This window comes from Hyla sarda, chromosome 1, assembly GCF_029499605.1.
Source record: "Hyla sarda isolate aHylSar1 chromosome 1, aHylSar1.hap1, whole genome shotgun sequence".
NCBI classification, from domain to species: domain Eukaryota; kingdom Metazoa; phylum Chordata; class Amphibia; order Anura; family Hylidae; genus Hyla; species Hyla sarda.
In genome coordinates this window covers 147,542,894-147,555,912 of record NC_079189.1, presented here as the reverse complement: position 1 = coordinate 147,555,912, position 13,019 = coordinate 147,542,894, and the positions used below count along the sequence as shown (strand labels likewise).

The following is a 13,019-nucleotide window of genomic DNA, read 5'->3' as shown; positions in this document are numbered from 1 at the left end:
TTCCAACTATACTGCTCAAAAAAATAAAGGGAACACTTAAAATGACAATGTAACACAATCACACTGTCCACTCAGGAAGCAACACTGATTGACAATCAATTTTACATGCTGTTGTGCAAATGGAACAGACAACAGGTGGAAATTATAGACAATTAGCAAGACTCCCCCAATAAAGAAGTGGTTCTGCAGGTGTTGACCAGATGGCACATCAATGCTGGCAAGAAGGTTTTCTGTGTCTGTCAGCGTACTGTCCAGAGCATGTAGGCACAACTAGGAGACAGGCCAATACATCAGATGTAGAGAAGGCTGTAGGAGGGCAACAACCCAGCAGCAGGACCTCTGCCTCAGCCTCTGTGCAATGAGGAGCACTGCCAGAGCCCTGCAAAATGACCTCCAGCAGGCCACAAATGTGCATGTGTCCACTCAAACGGTCAGAAACAGACTCCATGAGGGTGCTATTAGGGCCCAACGTCCACAGGTGGGGGGTTGTGCTTACAGCCCAACACCGTGCAGGATGTTTGGCATTTGCCAGAGAGCAGCAAGATTGGCAAATTCGCCACTGGCGCCCTGTGCTCTTCACAGATGAAAGGAGGTTCACACTGAGCATGTGTGACAGAGTCTGGAGACGCTGTGGAGAACATTCTGCTGCCTGCAACATCCTCCAGCATGACTGGTATGGTGTGGGGTGGAATTTCTTTGGGGGGGGCCACAGAGCCTTCCATGTAATTGCCAGAAGTAGCCTGACTGCCATTAGGTACCGAGATGAAATCCTCAGACCCCTTGTGAGACCATATGCTGGTGCGGTTGGCCATGGGATCCTCCTAATGCAAGACAATGCTAGACCCTATGTGGCTGGTGTGTGCCAGCAGTTCCTGCAAGAGGAAGGCATTGATGCTATGGATTGGCCCACCTGTACCACAGACCTGAATGTGATTGAGGACATCATGTCTCGCTCCATCCACCAACGACACGTTGCACCACAGACTGTCCAGGAGTTGGCGGATGCTTTAGTCCAGGTCTAGAAGGACATTCCTCAGGAGACCAGCTGCCACCTCATCAGTAGAATGCCCAGGCATTGCAGGGAGGCCGTACGGGCACGTGGAGGCCACACACACTACTGAGCCTCATTTTGACTTGTTTTAAGGACATTACATCAAAGTTGGATCCGCCTGTAGTGTGGTTTTCCACTTTGATTTTGAGTGTGACTCCATATCCAGACTTTCATGGGTTGATAAATTTGATTTCCATTGATAATTTTTGTGTGATTTAGATGTCAGCACATTCAACTATGTAAAGACGAAAGTATTTCATACGATTAATTCATTCAGATCTACAACTAGGATGTGTTATCTTAGTGTTCCCTTTATTTATTTTTTAGCAGAGTATATAACATTTGGACATCCATTAAAGAAATCTGAGAATCTTTGTAGGTTCTCTTGTTGCACCAGATATAAATACAGAGAATGCAATTTTTAAAGCCATTTGCATTTCTGTCTCTAGGGGCGCTGCAGAGAAAATGTTTGTTTGGTTGTGGCTGGGCACTATTTTGTTGGGATTACAGTAGTTATAGTTTCTGTCCTCTCAGACTGGCGTTAATAGACATTTATCCGATTTCTTTTAATGTTCTTACTCATCACAGGTAATGTTTGCCTCGTCTGGCTGTATATTAAATAGTTGTTTATTTTCCTCCTGTCATTAAAATGGTGAGACCAACAACCCCCTTTGAAATTATTTAAAATTTGTAAATGTTCTCCACTCTGCATTTTTTTTTTATTAAAAAAAATTTCAAAAAAATTAGCTTTTTTTTTTCATGTGGTCTGCCTTTATAGGAAATGGCAACACATTCACCTAAATACACTTCTTTAAAGGGCACCTGTTTGAAAGAAGTGTGCCACAGCTCTCTGTATTTGCCTAAGACCGAACTATATACACCCTAATATAACAGGTAAAGATGAAAACATCCCTTCTATCTATCAGTTAATTCTCCTAAGTGCCATGGCGTGCAAGGTCCACCGTTGCCTTTAAGAAGTTAATCTGTACAGAGAATGGAGGCTTAGTATTTTCTCCGCAGCTATTTTTGGACTATGTGGTTTGCCAGCAATGTGCTGCATGGAAGTCGGTATGCGTACGATGAGATGAGTTCTAGAGATGACCACATGTGCCAGATGGCACCAAGCACTAACCAGAGTTACAGAAGTGAATGGCTAGCTGCAGCGCACATTCATTAACTGCAATCCTTAATGTGCTAGAACCCTTGTGGGTGACTGGACTTCCCGCAGTCACAAGAGGCTACTGGTATGTAAATACAACATAAATAAACCTGGCAGGTGTCACACTTTAGTCTTGGTATGTGAAATATTAAAATGCCGGCAGAACACTTGTACTGGAGCCAGGAATCCTGTGGTTTCATATTTATGTCAATGGGAAAACATGACTTACCTCACATGTATTTGAATTCAGAGCAGGGTTGAAAGAATACACTTTGATAATGTGGAATAGAATAAAATAAGTGTCAAAAACTGTAACGGTTTACCTCTTTTACTAGCTCCCTTTTTTTTATATATTTTTTTTAAAGCAATTTCTTAATTCAGTGCTTTTATTCTAGGTTTATACTCTTGATCCTAACGACTCTGTATCATTGTATGGGCCCATGGTGTAAAATTAAAGGGGTACTCCACTGGCCAGTGTGGAACTAAATGTTCCACACGTACTGCGAGAGTCTGCCACGCCCCCTCGTGATGTCACAGCCATGCCCCCTCAATGCAAGTCTATGGGAGGGGCCGTGACAGCCATCACGCCCCCTCCCATAGACTTGCATTGAGGGGCACGGCCATGACATCGTGAGGGGGCGTGGCCGACCCCCGTAGCGTGAAAACAGCGATCAAAACATTTAGTTCCATGCTGGCCAGTGGAGTACCCCTTTAATATGCTGCAAGAATTACAAGGTAACCTAGGGCTTTGGATGAGATCCTAGATCTCTGACGTGTTTTTTTGCACAGAATAAGTAACGACATTTATTCTGCAATGCAGTTCACTGTGCGCAAGGTCTTGGTGCGTAATGTGTGCACACATGCTTTCTAAAAAAAAAAAAAAGTGTGGTAATCTTGCTTCATAGAAAATGAAATGAAGAATTTGCAGCAGATTACAGTAATCTGCAGCTTCAAATCCTGCACATCAAATATGTGCAGTATACTGTACATGTGAATAGATCGTAAATGAATAATTCCTCCCTTCTTGAAGTTATCCACTGCAAAAACAGCAGAGTATTTGCAGAATGCAAAAAATCTATATATATAAAACTCAACGTGTGTGTATGTTTGTACGTATGTATGTGTGTATGTTCCAGCATCACATCCAAACGGCTAAAGATATTAACATGAAACTTGGCACATGTTACTTATATGTCAACAACAAACATAGGATAGGTAATTTAACCCTTACTCCCCCCCCCCCCCATTTGCCAGGGGCGGGGTTTATGTTTAAAGTCCCATGCAAGTCAATGGGAAATATGTTACTGCATAACTTCCAAATGGCTGGAGATATTTCGATAATACTTGGTCACATGTTACTTATATGTCCACTTAAAATATAGGATAGTTAATTTAACCTTTAACTACCCCCATTTGTGAGGGTCAGGATTTTTTTTTATTTTTTTAAAGTCCCATGCAAATCAATGGGAAATGTATGTTCCCATATAATTTCTGTTAGGCTGGAGATATTTCATTACCCGGTGCACATATTACAGGTCGGGATACGAGATATGAGGTCTGGATAGGAGGTCGAGATAGGAGGACGGGATATGAGGTCGAGATATGAAGACGGGAAAGTAGGTCGTGATAGGAGGACGGGATAGGATGTCTGGATAGGAGGACGGGATAGGAGGTTGAGATAGGAGGTCGGGAAAGGAGGTCGAGATAGGAGGTCGGGAAAGGAGGTCGAGATAGGAGGTCGGGAAAGGAGGATGGGATAGGAGGTCAGGATAGGAGGACGGGATAGGATGTCTGGATAGGAGGACAAGATAGGAGGACGGGATATGAGGATGGGATAGGAGGTCTGGATAGGAAGTTGGGATAGGAGGTCGGGATAGGAGGTCGAGATAGGAGGACGGGACAGGAGGTCGGGATGTGGGGTTGGGATATGACAACAATATATGAGGACTGCATATGAAGTCAAAAGCTTCCTCCTTTGTTTATTTTCCTCCCCAAAAAGGATTAGGAAGGAAAAACTGGGCAACGCCGGGTACTCAGCAAGTTTTAAATAAAAAGCATGAGCAGACATTCTGCAAATAGCGGCACCAGCAAAACATGCCAGCACTAAGGCATCTTGGTAATCCATAGACTGCAATGTAGTTTCAAGCGGAGTCAGCTCTGACACGTCAGCGGAGGCTGGAATCAGGATTGCTGCAGCAGATGTTTCTTCCTTGGAAATTCCGCTGTGTGCAGGATGCAGCAAAATACCATTGAAGCAAGAGGACTCTATTGCAGGTGAATCTGAACAGAATTTTTTTGCTGTATTCCACTCCATTGTGTGAACATGGCCTCAGAAGTGAACTGCTGAGATTTACTGTTTTAAGCTTTACTGCCATCTGGGTTTCAGTGCCAAGACTACCAATGATCTCTAGATATAGCTGGGAGAAGTTAAAATGGAGCCCATCTCCTGCAGTGAGTTGTTGTATGCTTCACTCATCTGTATTTACTACTGCACATGTGCACAACTCTGGGGGGAAATAAATTACATAACTTGCACCACACTGGGTCTGACAAAAGTGAAGTGGCTTCTGTAAAGAGGGATTGGCCTAAATGCACTAAGATTTAGGTGCATGATTGATAAATCTGGCATAGTTTGTGTATCTCTGGCTAACCCACAGAGATTGATGGAGGGGGCGTCAGCCACAGCTTCGTGCGGTGGTCGACACCTAAGTTCATGTAAAAAGCCGGGGTGCTCGGCGGGAGATTGCGGGGGGGAGATTTGTGTTGGTTCTTAGTGGTCGGACCCCCACAATCTGACACTTATCTCCTATCCTGAGTACAGGAGAAGTTTTTTTTATTCTGGATAACTCCTTTCTCCTCACCTTCTAAAAATCCTAACTCTTATATCTCCATCCACAGACCCAAATGAGGGCTTGTTTTTTGCGCATCCAGTTTGTAATTACATCACTCATTTTACCATAAAATGAATGGGGCAACCAAAAAAATATATATTATTTGTGTGGGGAAATTGAAAAGAAAACCACAATTTAGCAAATTTTGAAAGGTTTCGTTTTCACGCTGTACACTTTACGGTAAAAATGACAGGTTTTCTTTATTCTGTGGGTCAATACAATGAAAATGATTCCCATGGTTAAATGCTTTTCTATTATTGTACTGCTCATTAAATCTCAAACTTTAATAAAATTAGGATGTTTAAAACCACTCTATTTTGAACCCCTATAACTTTCTTATTTTTCCGTATACAGGGCTGTATAAGATAAGTATAAGTAGTTTTTATCAGTACCTTATTTTTTTATTTTTGAAAACACTTCACTTACTAATACTGTTCAGTGCTATGCGTAGGCATAGCACTGATCAGTATTATCGACAATCTTCTTCTCTGGTCTGCTCAATGTCAGACCAGAGGAGAAGACACCGGGATGACGGCCGGAGCAGGCGAGGGAACCTCCGCCATGTTGGATGTTCGGATCTCCAAGGCAGCGCAGCGGGCAATCCAATCATTCATTCAAATGCCCACATTGCCACATATGCTGTGATCTGTATTGATCATGGCATCTGAGGGGTTAATGGCGGATATCAGCACGATCGCTAATGTCCGCCATTACCGGCAGGTCCCTGGCAGCTCATAGCAGCCGGGACCTGCTGTGCATGATTCAAGCACTCTTCTGGTGCTTGTGTTATGTACAGGGCGTAAATGTACGTCCTGGTGCGTTATGTACCAGGACATACATTTACATCCTGTGTCTTTAACGGGTTAAGACTGTCAACCTAAGTTTGCGCTGTAACAGAACATGTAACATTATGAACACATAGACAGCATAAACCAGTTGTAGTTTGAGAACAGTACAAGAGACACAGAATGCGGACCACTGCTATAAGGTGTATCTCTGTATTGAGCAGCTGTGGGGACCCCGACTTCTCACCCACTACCCTTTATTACATCAACCACAATAAGGGAACAGACATATAAAAAGGCTTCTGCTGTTGCAATTCCATCTTATCTAAAAGGGCTCCAAACATGAAGCTTTATATAAAACCTTACATCTATTTACTAGTCAGCTGGTGAAATGTACTGGTGTGGTTGCTCCCTATTGTGGTTCAGGATTTTACAAAAATGCTGTTCAGTAACATGATGTACTTTGCTGACACAGCACATTTTCCATTCTATGTCACAGCTGTGCTCTCACAACAGAAGTCATGTGAATTCTGCTGACATGTATAAAATAAACCATTTCATTTATACACATCTGACATCCTGTTCTCAAAATGCACTACTGAAGGTATACTCTTCTTGAAGGGTTAAGTAAGGACAGGGACACTGTCTACAATGCCGACATTCATTAGAGTGGGTGCCTAAGGTGTTTTATATAACTTGAGTCGAGGCCTAATTTTTGACATCATTACTGACTGCATCACATGGATTCTGAATAAAATACTATACAACTTGCTATATGGTACCTAGGTAGAATTTATATTCTATATAACTATTATACAGCTATTGAGTGAAATGTTATTTTCGTGAAGATACTATGACGGTTGCCTTAAAGTCATACTGACATTGCTGTTCTGGAATTGTACTCCAAGTAAGAGTTCTTTCCCTTCCTCCACCCTGAATGGCTCTTCTAACACAAAAGCTGCTTGTTTCCAATGTGATGTGTCACTGGAGGTGTCCAAATGAATATCTTCATCAAGGTGGAGGTGATACCAGAACGGAATAGCAGTCACCTGGCCTGATTTACATATTCTTACCTAGAGGAAAGCAGGAAACATATTCATGGTTTATATATCATAGCATAGTATCAGCATTGTTGGATGTATCTCACTTTAAGGGTGCGTTTACACACTAGCAACTAGCGGTGTATTTCCCACTGTTACGCTGCCATTCATTTGAATGGGTGCGCGGACAGTCCACAATAGTGTCAGTTTTGCGGACTGCCTGCGGACCCATTGAAAGGGAATGGTAACGTAACTCACGGTGGGTTTCCCACAGCGGGAAACCCGCTGCTAGTTACTAGCGTGTGAACACACCCTAAAAAGGGATCGGTCAGCTCTAGATTATGCTCAAAATTGCAGATAGCTGATAAAACAAACAAATGATACCGATCTCTTAGCTGAAGCCTGTCCTGTTTGCAAAGCTATAAAATCATGTTTTCTTTCCAAGCTAAATAGTCAGAGGCGGTGCTTTCACAGCTCTTACCCCCTCAACCCCTCCCTGCCCTGCATGACTGACGTACAAGGATCAGTGCTGGAAGCCAAGTAGGGCATTCGTGCTGCAACTCAACCTCACCCTCTGACTCTTCAGCTTATAAGAAAAAACATGATGTTTCCAGACCACCATCATTTGTTTTATCTCCCTATCATGTCTGCCGCTCTAAGCTTCATACTGAGCTGACAGATTCTGTTTAAATAAAAATGGTCACTTTATCCTCTTTACAATTTGGAAATTCACATTGACAACTAATTTCTAGTAATATTACAAGGAACAGACATAATCCTACTGGCAATTATTGTTGCCTTACTGCACTGTGGTCCAGGATTTGAATGTGGCAAAAAAATATATATATATTTCATAAATGCTTTTTACCTATACAATGCAAAATGGTCATAAGACATGATGATAGCCGATCTACTACATATATTCTTACAAAAACCAAATGTATGGCCAAATGTTCGTGCCCCCGTTCTGAGAGATCTAACATAACAAACCCTATTAAAAAGAATAGAGTTGTTATGTAGTTCGTGTCTAGCAACTAAACATGGTTCAGTACAGTGACTATTCAGTTTTAATCTGAATCTAGAAAAGAGTATTAATACCAGATGCCTGATATGATATAAATAGTTGGTACCACAGTAAGTACAAAGTAAGTAAAAGCCAGTTATTGCTTCCATTGTGTTATGTTCTAGTAATTTCTGTATTTGCTCTAAGGCCTTATTCACATATGTATGTTTATATAGCAGGATTTTACACACATTCAGCATATGTTCCAAAAATGTATAAAGGAAGCTGCAACATATTGCCGACTGTCCGTCAGGCAGGTGCAGAGACTAGTTAGTGCGAGGGACGGGATAGGGGGGACGGAAGAGTCATTGTTGCTCATGTCATGTACCATATACACACAGTGAGATAACAATACAGTTACATTGACCGTCTGCATTACCTTTACTTCCGTAGCTAAGCTACAGTGGTTTGAATACGGGTTCATTAGATCCAGCCTAAGCAATTCTACTGGATCACTTAGAGGGACACAAGGCAGGGTAGCGAGATTCAGGAAGACATGGACAGGCACCTGAAAGAAATAGATATAGGGCAATAAGGATTAAAGGGGTACTCCGCTGCTCAGCATTTGGAACAAACTGTTCCGAACACTGGAGCCGGGAATTAGTGACGTCATAGCCCTACCCCCTCAATGCACGTTTATGAGAGGGGGCGTGATGTCATTAGGGGGCGAGGCTATGACGTCACGAGCTCCCGGCTCCAGAATTCGGAACAGTTTGTTCCAAACGCTGAGCAGCAGAGTACCCCTTTAAGAACACTTTTCAAAAACACTATGGTTGTTTGAAGTAATATAACAATAGCAACATAAAATGTTTTCAAGTCCTATTCTCCATTTTCATTCAAATTGTGGGCTCATATCTCATATACTACATTTCTATTGCTCTTTTTATTATAAGAAATATTTTGATGATGGGGAACTCCTAAACTATAATCTAATTCATATACAGAAAGGCTGTGTAATCCTAAATGCTTTATATTTTCTAAGGTCCTTATCATATCTGCTATGTAAGGTTTGTAGTAATATCGCCATAGTATGGCCAGGAAATCTTCTGTTGGAGCCGCTTCACAAATTCTGTCACATTTGATTAGAATATTACTGCCCAGAATATGATCTGTCATATACAACAAATCTGGCATTAAAGGAGAAGTATCGCACAGAAAAACCTATCCCCTGTCCAAAAGGATAGGGGATAAGTTTTTATTAGCGCAGAGTGATTGCTGGGATCCTGGAACGAAGCGGCAGCTGACGCGCCCCCTCCATGTATCTCTATGGGAGAGCCGTTTGGCTATCTCCGACTATCCCATAGAGATACATGGAGGGGGCGTGTTGGCCGCCGCTTTGTGCAGGGGTTGATACACCCCATTATCAGGGACAGCCGGGGTCCCATGCAGGAGAACGTGGGGGGTCCCAGCGGTCAGACCCCCCGTGATCTAAAACATATCCTCTATGCTTTGGATAGAAAAGTTTTTCTGACACAACATGAAGAAAGGAGTAGTGCTGTTTTTGCAAGAAAGAAGCAGCATATTTCTAATTCTGACAACTCCTTTAAAAGGGGTACTCCAGTGGAAATTTCTTTTTTTCAACTGGTGCCAGAAAGTTAAATAGATTTGTAAATTACTTCTATTAAGAAATCTTAATCATTCCATTACTTATTAGCTGCTGAATACTACAGAGGAAATTATTTTCTTTTTGGAACCCAGAGCTCTCTGCTGACATCATGACTATAGTGCTCTCTGCTGACATCTCTGTCCATTTTAAGAACTGTCCAGAATAGAAGAAAATCCCCATAGAAAACATATGCTGCTCTGGACAGTTCCTAAAATGGACAGAGATGTCAGCAGAGAGCACTGTGGTCATGATGTCAGCAGAGAGCACTGTGTTACAAAAAGAAAATAATTTCCTCTGTAGTATTCAGCAGCTAATAAGTACTGGAAGGATTATCATTTTTTTAATAGAAGTAATTTCCAAATCTGTTTAACTGTCTGGCACCAGTTGATAAAAAAAAAAAAAAAAAAGTTTTCCACCAGAGTACCCCTTTAACGTTTCTGTTATAAGCCTGTAAACACATAAGGGGTAATTTATCAAGACTGGTGTTTCACACGCTGGTCTTAATATTAAAGTGTACCACTTTACACTTCCATGATTTATTAACCTACGCAGTCCTCTCAATAAATCAGGCTGTGAAGTGGGCTGTATGTAATACATTTGAAATCTATAATAGTAATGAGCTAGTGTAGATTCTAACTACCTCTGTAGCGTAAATTGTGATAAATCCGGTGTTGCAAGAAGCCATGCCTTATTTCATGCCCACTTCAAGCAAAACTCTGCCCACTTTGAGAAAGAGTTTAGAAATTCACTACATTTTTCTGCAAAACTGAGGCTTGCACAAAAGCTTTGCAGCTGTTTGCCCCTAGCACAGACAATAATAAATTCCCCCTTAATGCTTCACAGAAACAATTGTAGATTAAGATTTAACCTTAAATAATATTATTGATATACCACCGAAGTTTTGTACATGTCTTAGCTTACCTTGAACTGATTTATAGATGGCGCTATAGTGAAACCTAGTGTAGGTTCTGTGCCTTGAACAGAACTCTCCTGCAGTAAGGCGTTGGATTCTATTAGCATGCCATGGATCACCACATACTGAGGGAAGATCTTTCCTCCAGACTGTAGTAAGCACCTACAACCAGAGAAATGTATAAATGACACAAGATCTACACCAATATACACTAACAACGTTTAATGAAAAAGAAGACCAAGCCATATGCAAAAAGTGCTCCACTATAAAACATGGTATTAGCATACAAAACAGATGTCCATATATATGGTCAATGTCACTAGTAACCTAAAAGGGGTTTTCCAGGATTTAAAGGGGTACTCCACTTCTCAGCATTTGGAACAAACTGTTCCGAACGCTGGAGCCGGCAGCTCATGTCGTCATAGCCCGCCCCTCATGCCGTCATGCCCCGCCCCCTCAATGCAAGACTATGGGAGGGGGCGGGGCGTGATGACATGATGGGCGGGACTATGACGTCACAAGCTCCCGACTCAGGCTCCAGCGTTCGAAACAGTTTGTTCCAAACGCTGAGCAGCAGAGTACCCCTTTAAAGATAAGCCAGGCAGTCATAAAGAAAATGTCCCCATTCACTGGCTGGCAGAAAAAAATGTAAGAAAAATACTGACTGTGTGAACATAGCCTTGTCCTTGTATGTGGCTACAGGGACCAGTCTGATTCCAGTGACATTTATGGACTGAACATTTCCTATCAGTATTTACATAGTATTATATAGGCAATAGCCCCCTATTATTACCACATACTGTAAAACGTAATAAATTATATTTTCATCTGTTCGGTAGATTGTAAGAGTAACAAAAATAGACTCTTCAAGATTCCCTTTGTTTCTATACTATAGTAGGACTCAGTTACCTTGCTATGGCACACTTCTCCATCACCTCTTGTCTGATCAGACCACAAGGCTCAATGACATCTAGAATAATGATGCTCCACAACTTGTCTGACTTGGGCCTCTGTAAAACCTCATCGTTGGCTTCCAGCTGGGGCAGCCAAAATTCCAGACTGTCTTTTGAGATGCTGTTCCTCTCCAATAACATCTCTAGGGCGACACAGTGCTGCTCCTCTTCAACCGAGCTGTAAGATTTCACCCTCCCAAGCTTTGCAGCAATGAGAGGTAAAATGGAAAACCCCTCGGACACATCCAGTATATACAGAGGGTCTACGAAATGTCCTTCAGAAGCCTCTGCATCATTGGCATTCCTGAATGGACCATTCATTCCAGGTTGCAGAGAAGATAAGACTTTACTTATAGCGTTCTTAAAGCTCTCGTTGTAAATAACATTGTTTAGTAAGGCTATCTCACTGGGCTCCAGAATGCACAATTCCTGCTTGGTGTCCTGATGCGTGGTGTGAAGACTGGCCAAAGCATCGCACAATTCGACCTCATTCTCCAATGACATCCCATCTGAAGACATACCGCTATCCACCTCAACAGCTCTAAGAACTGTGACCAGATCTACTCTTAAGTAACAGTCAGGGCAGTGTACATCCAGAACCACTGTATCCCCACAGTTTACAATATAGCCATCTGCTGTGGAGAAAGCCAAAAATACATACATGAGCATCTAGAATACCATATAAATTACTAAAGACACTCAACAGTATATCATTTTCAGAATAGAAAAACAGAGTTAATTTCTTTCAAGAACAGCTCCCCGTCTGTCTCCAGGTTGGGTATGGTTCTGAAGCTCAGTTCCATTGAAGTGAATGGAGCCAAGTTGTAATACCACACCCAACCTGGGGACAGACATGGAGCAGTTTTTGAAAGAAATTAGCTCTGTTTTTCTATTCCTGGATAACCCCTTTAAGACAGAGTTTGTGGGGACGGCTAGATGCCGAGCTTTGTGGAGGCTGAGTGGAGTAGCTCTTAATTATATTTTAATATGTATAATAATTCTTAAATATAATTTTCTTTTTTTTTTCCTTGTAAGGGCTATACCCCCGTCCCTGTTTCTTACCTGTGGCCAGATAGGAGGGGCAGCACATTCCCTAGTTGCCCATCCTCCATGCGCCAAGCAGTCCAGTTAGTGAAGAGGGAGCCAGCACACATCAACTTCTTTTCTCTGCAACTATTGCGAGTCTGGCCTTCAGCACAGAGCCCGACAAACAGGACACCCGATGGCTGCAGAAAGCAGAAGATGGTGTGCGCTGGGCCCCCTTCTTCACTAAACAGGCTATTAAGGACCACAGTTGCAAGAAAAAGTATGTGAACTTTTTGGAATTATATGGATTTCTGCACAAATTGGTCATAAAATGTGATCTTATCTTCAGACAATCACAGTCTGCTTAAACTAATAACACAAAAATTATTAAATGTTACCATGTTTTTATTGAACACACCATATAAACATTCACAGTGCAGGTGGAAAAAGTATGTGAAGTATGTTAACCTTGACCAGTGGTGGGCAACCTTTTTTTTTTTTTTTCAACTGAGCCAAATCTCGCCAAAACCAC

General features: G+C 42.0%; 1 protein-coding gene across 2 annotated transcripts in view; it reads right to left on the bottom strand.

Annotated features, from left to right (window-relative positions):
- Positions 1 to 4,026: 4,026 nt before the first annotated feature.
- The window catches only part of PRMT9 (protein arginine methyltransferase 9), a 37,105-nt gene continuing 28,112 nt past the window's right edge, over positions 4,027 to 13,019 (bottom strand). Inside the window, exons 9-12 of one of the 2 annotated variants that reach the window (XM_056562834.1) lie at positions 11,418 to 12,093; positions 10,517 to 10,670; positions 8,369 to 8,497; positions 4,027 to 6,959 (exon numbers count right to left, since the gene is read on the bottom strand). In XM_056562834.1, the coding sequence (XP_056418809.1) occupies positions 6,738 to 6,959; positions 8,369 to 8,497; positions 10,517 to 10,670; positions 11,418 to 12,093 (1,181 nt within the window). In that variant the 3' untranslated portion in view covers positions 4,027 to 6,737. Of the gene's footprint in view, positions 6,960 to 8,368; positions 8,498 to 10,516; positions 10,671 to 11,417; positions 12,097 to 13,019 lie in introns of both variants that reach the window. The other variant, XM_056562833.1, reaches the window with a different exon arrangement.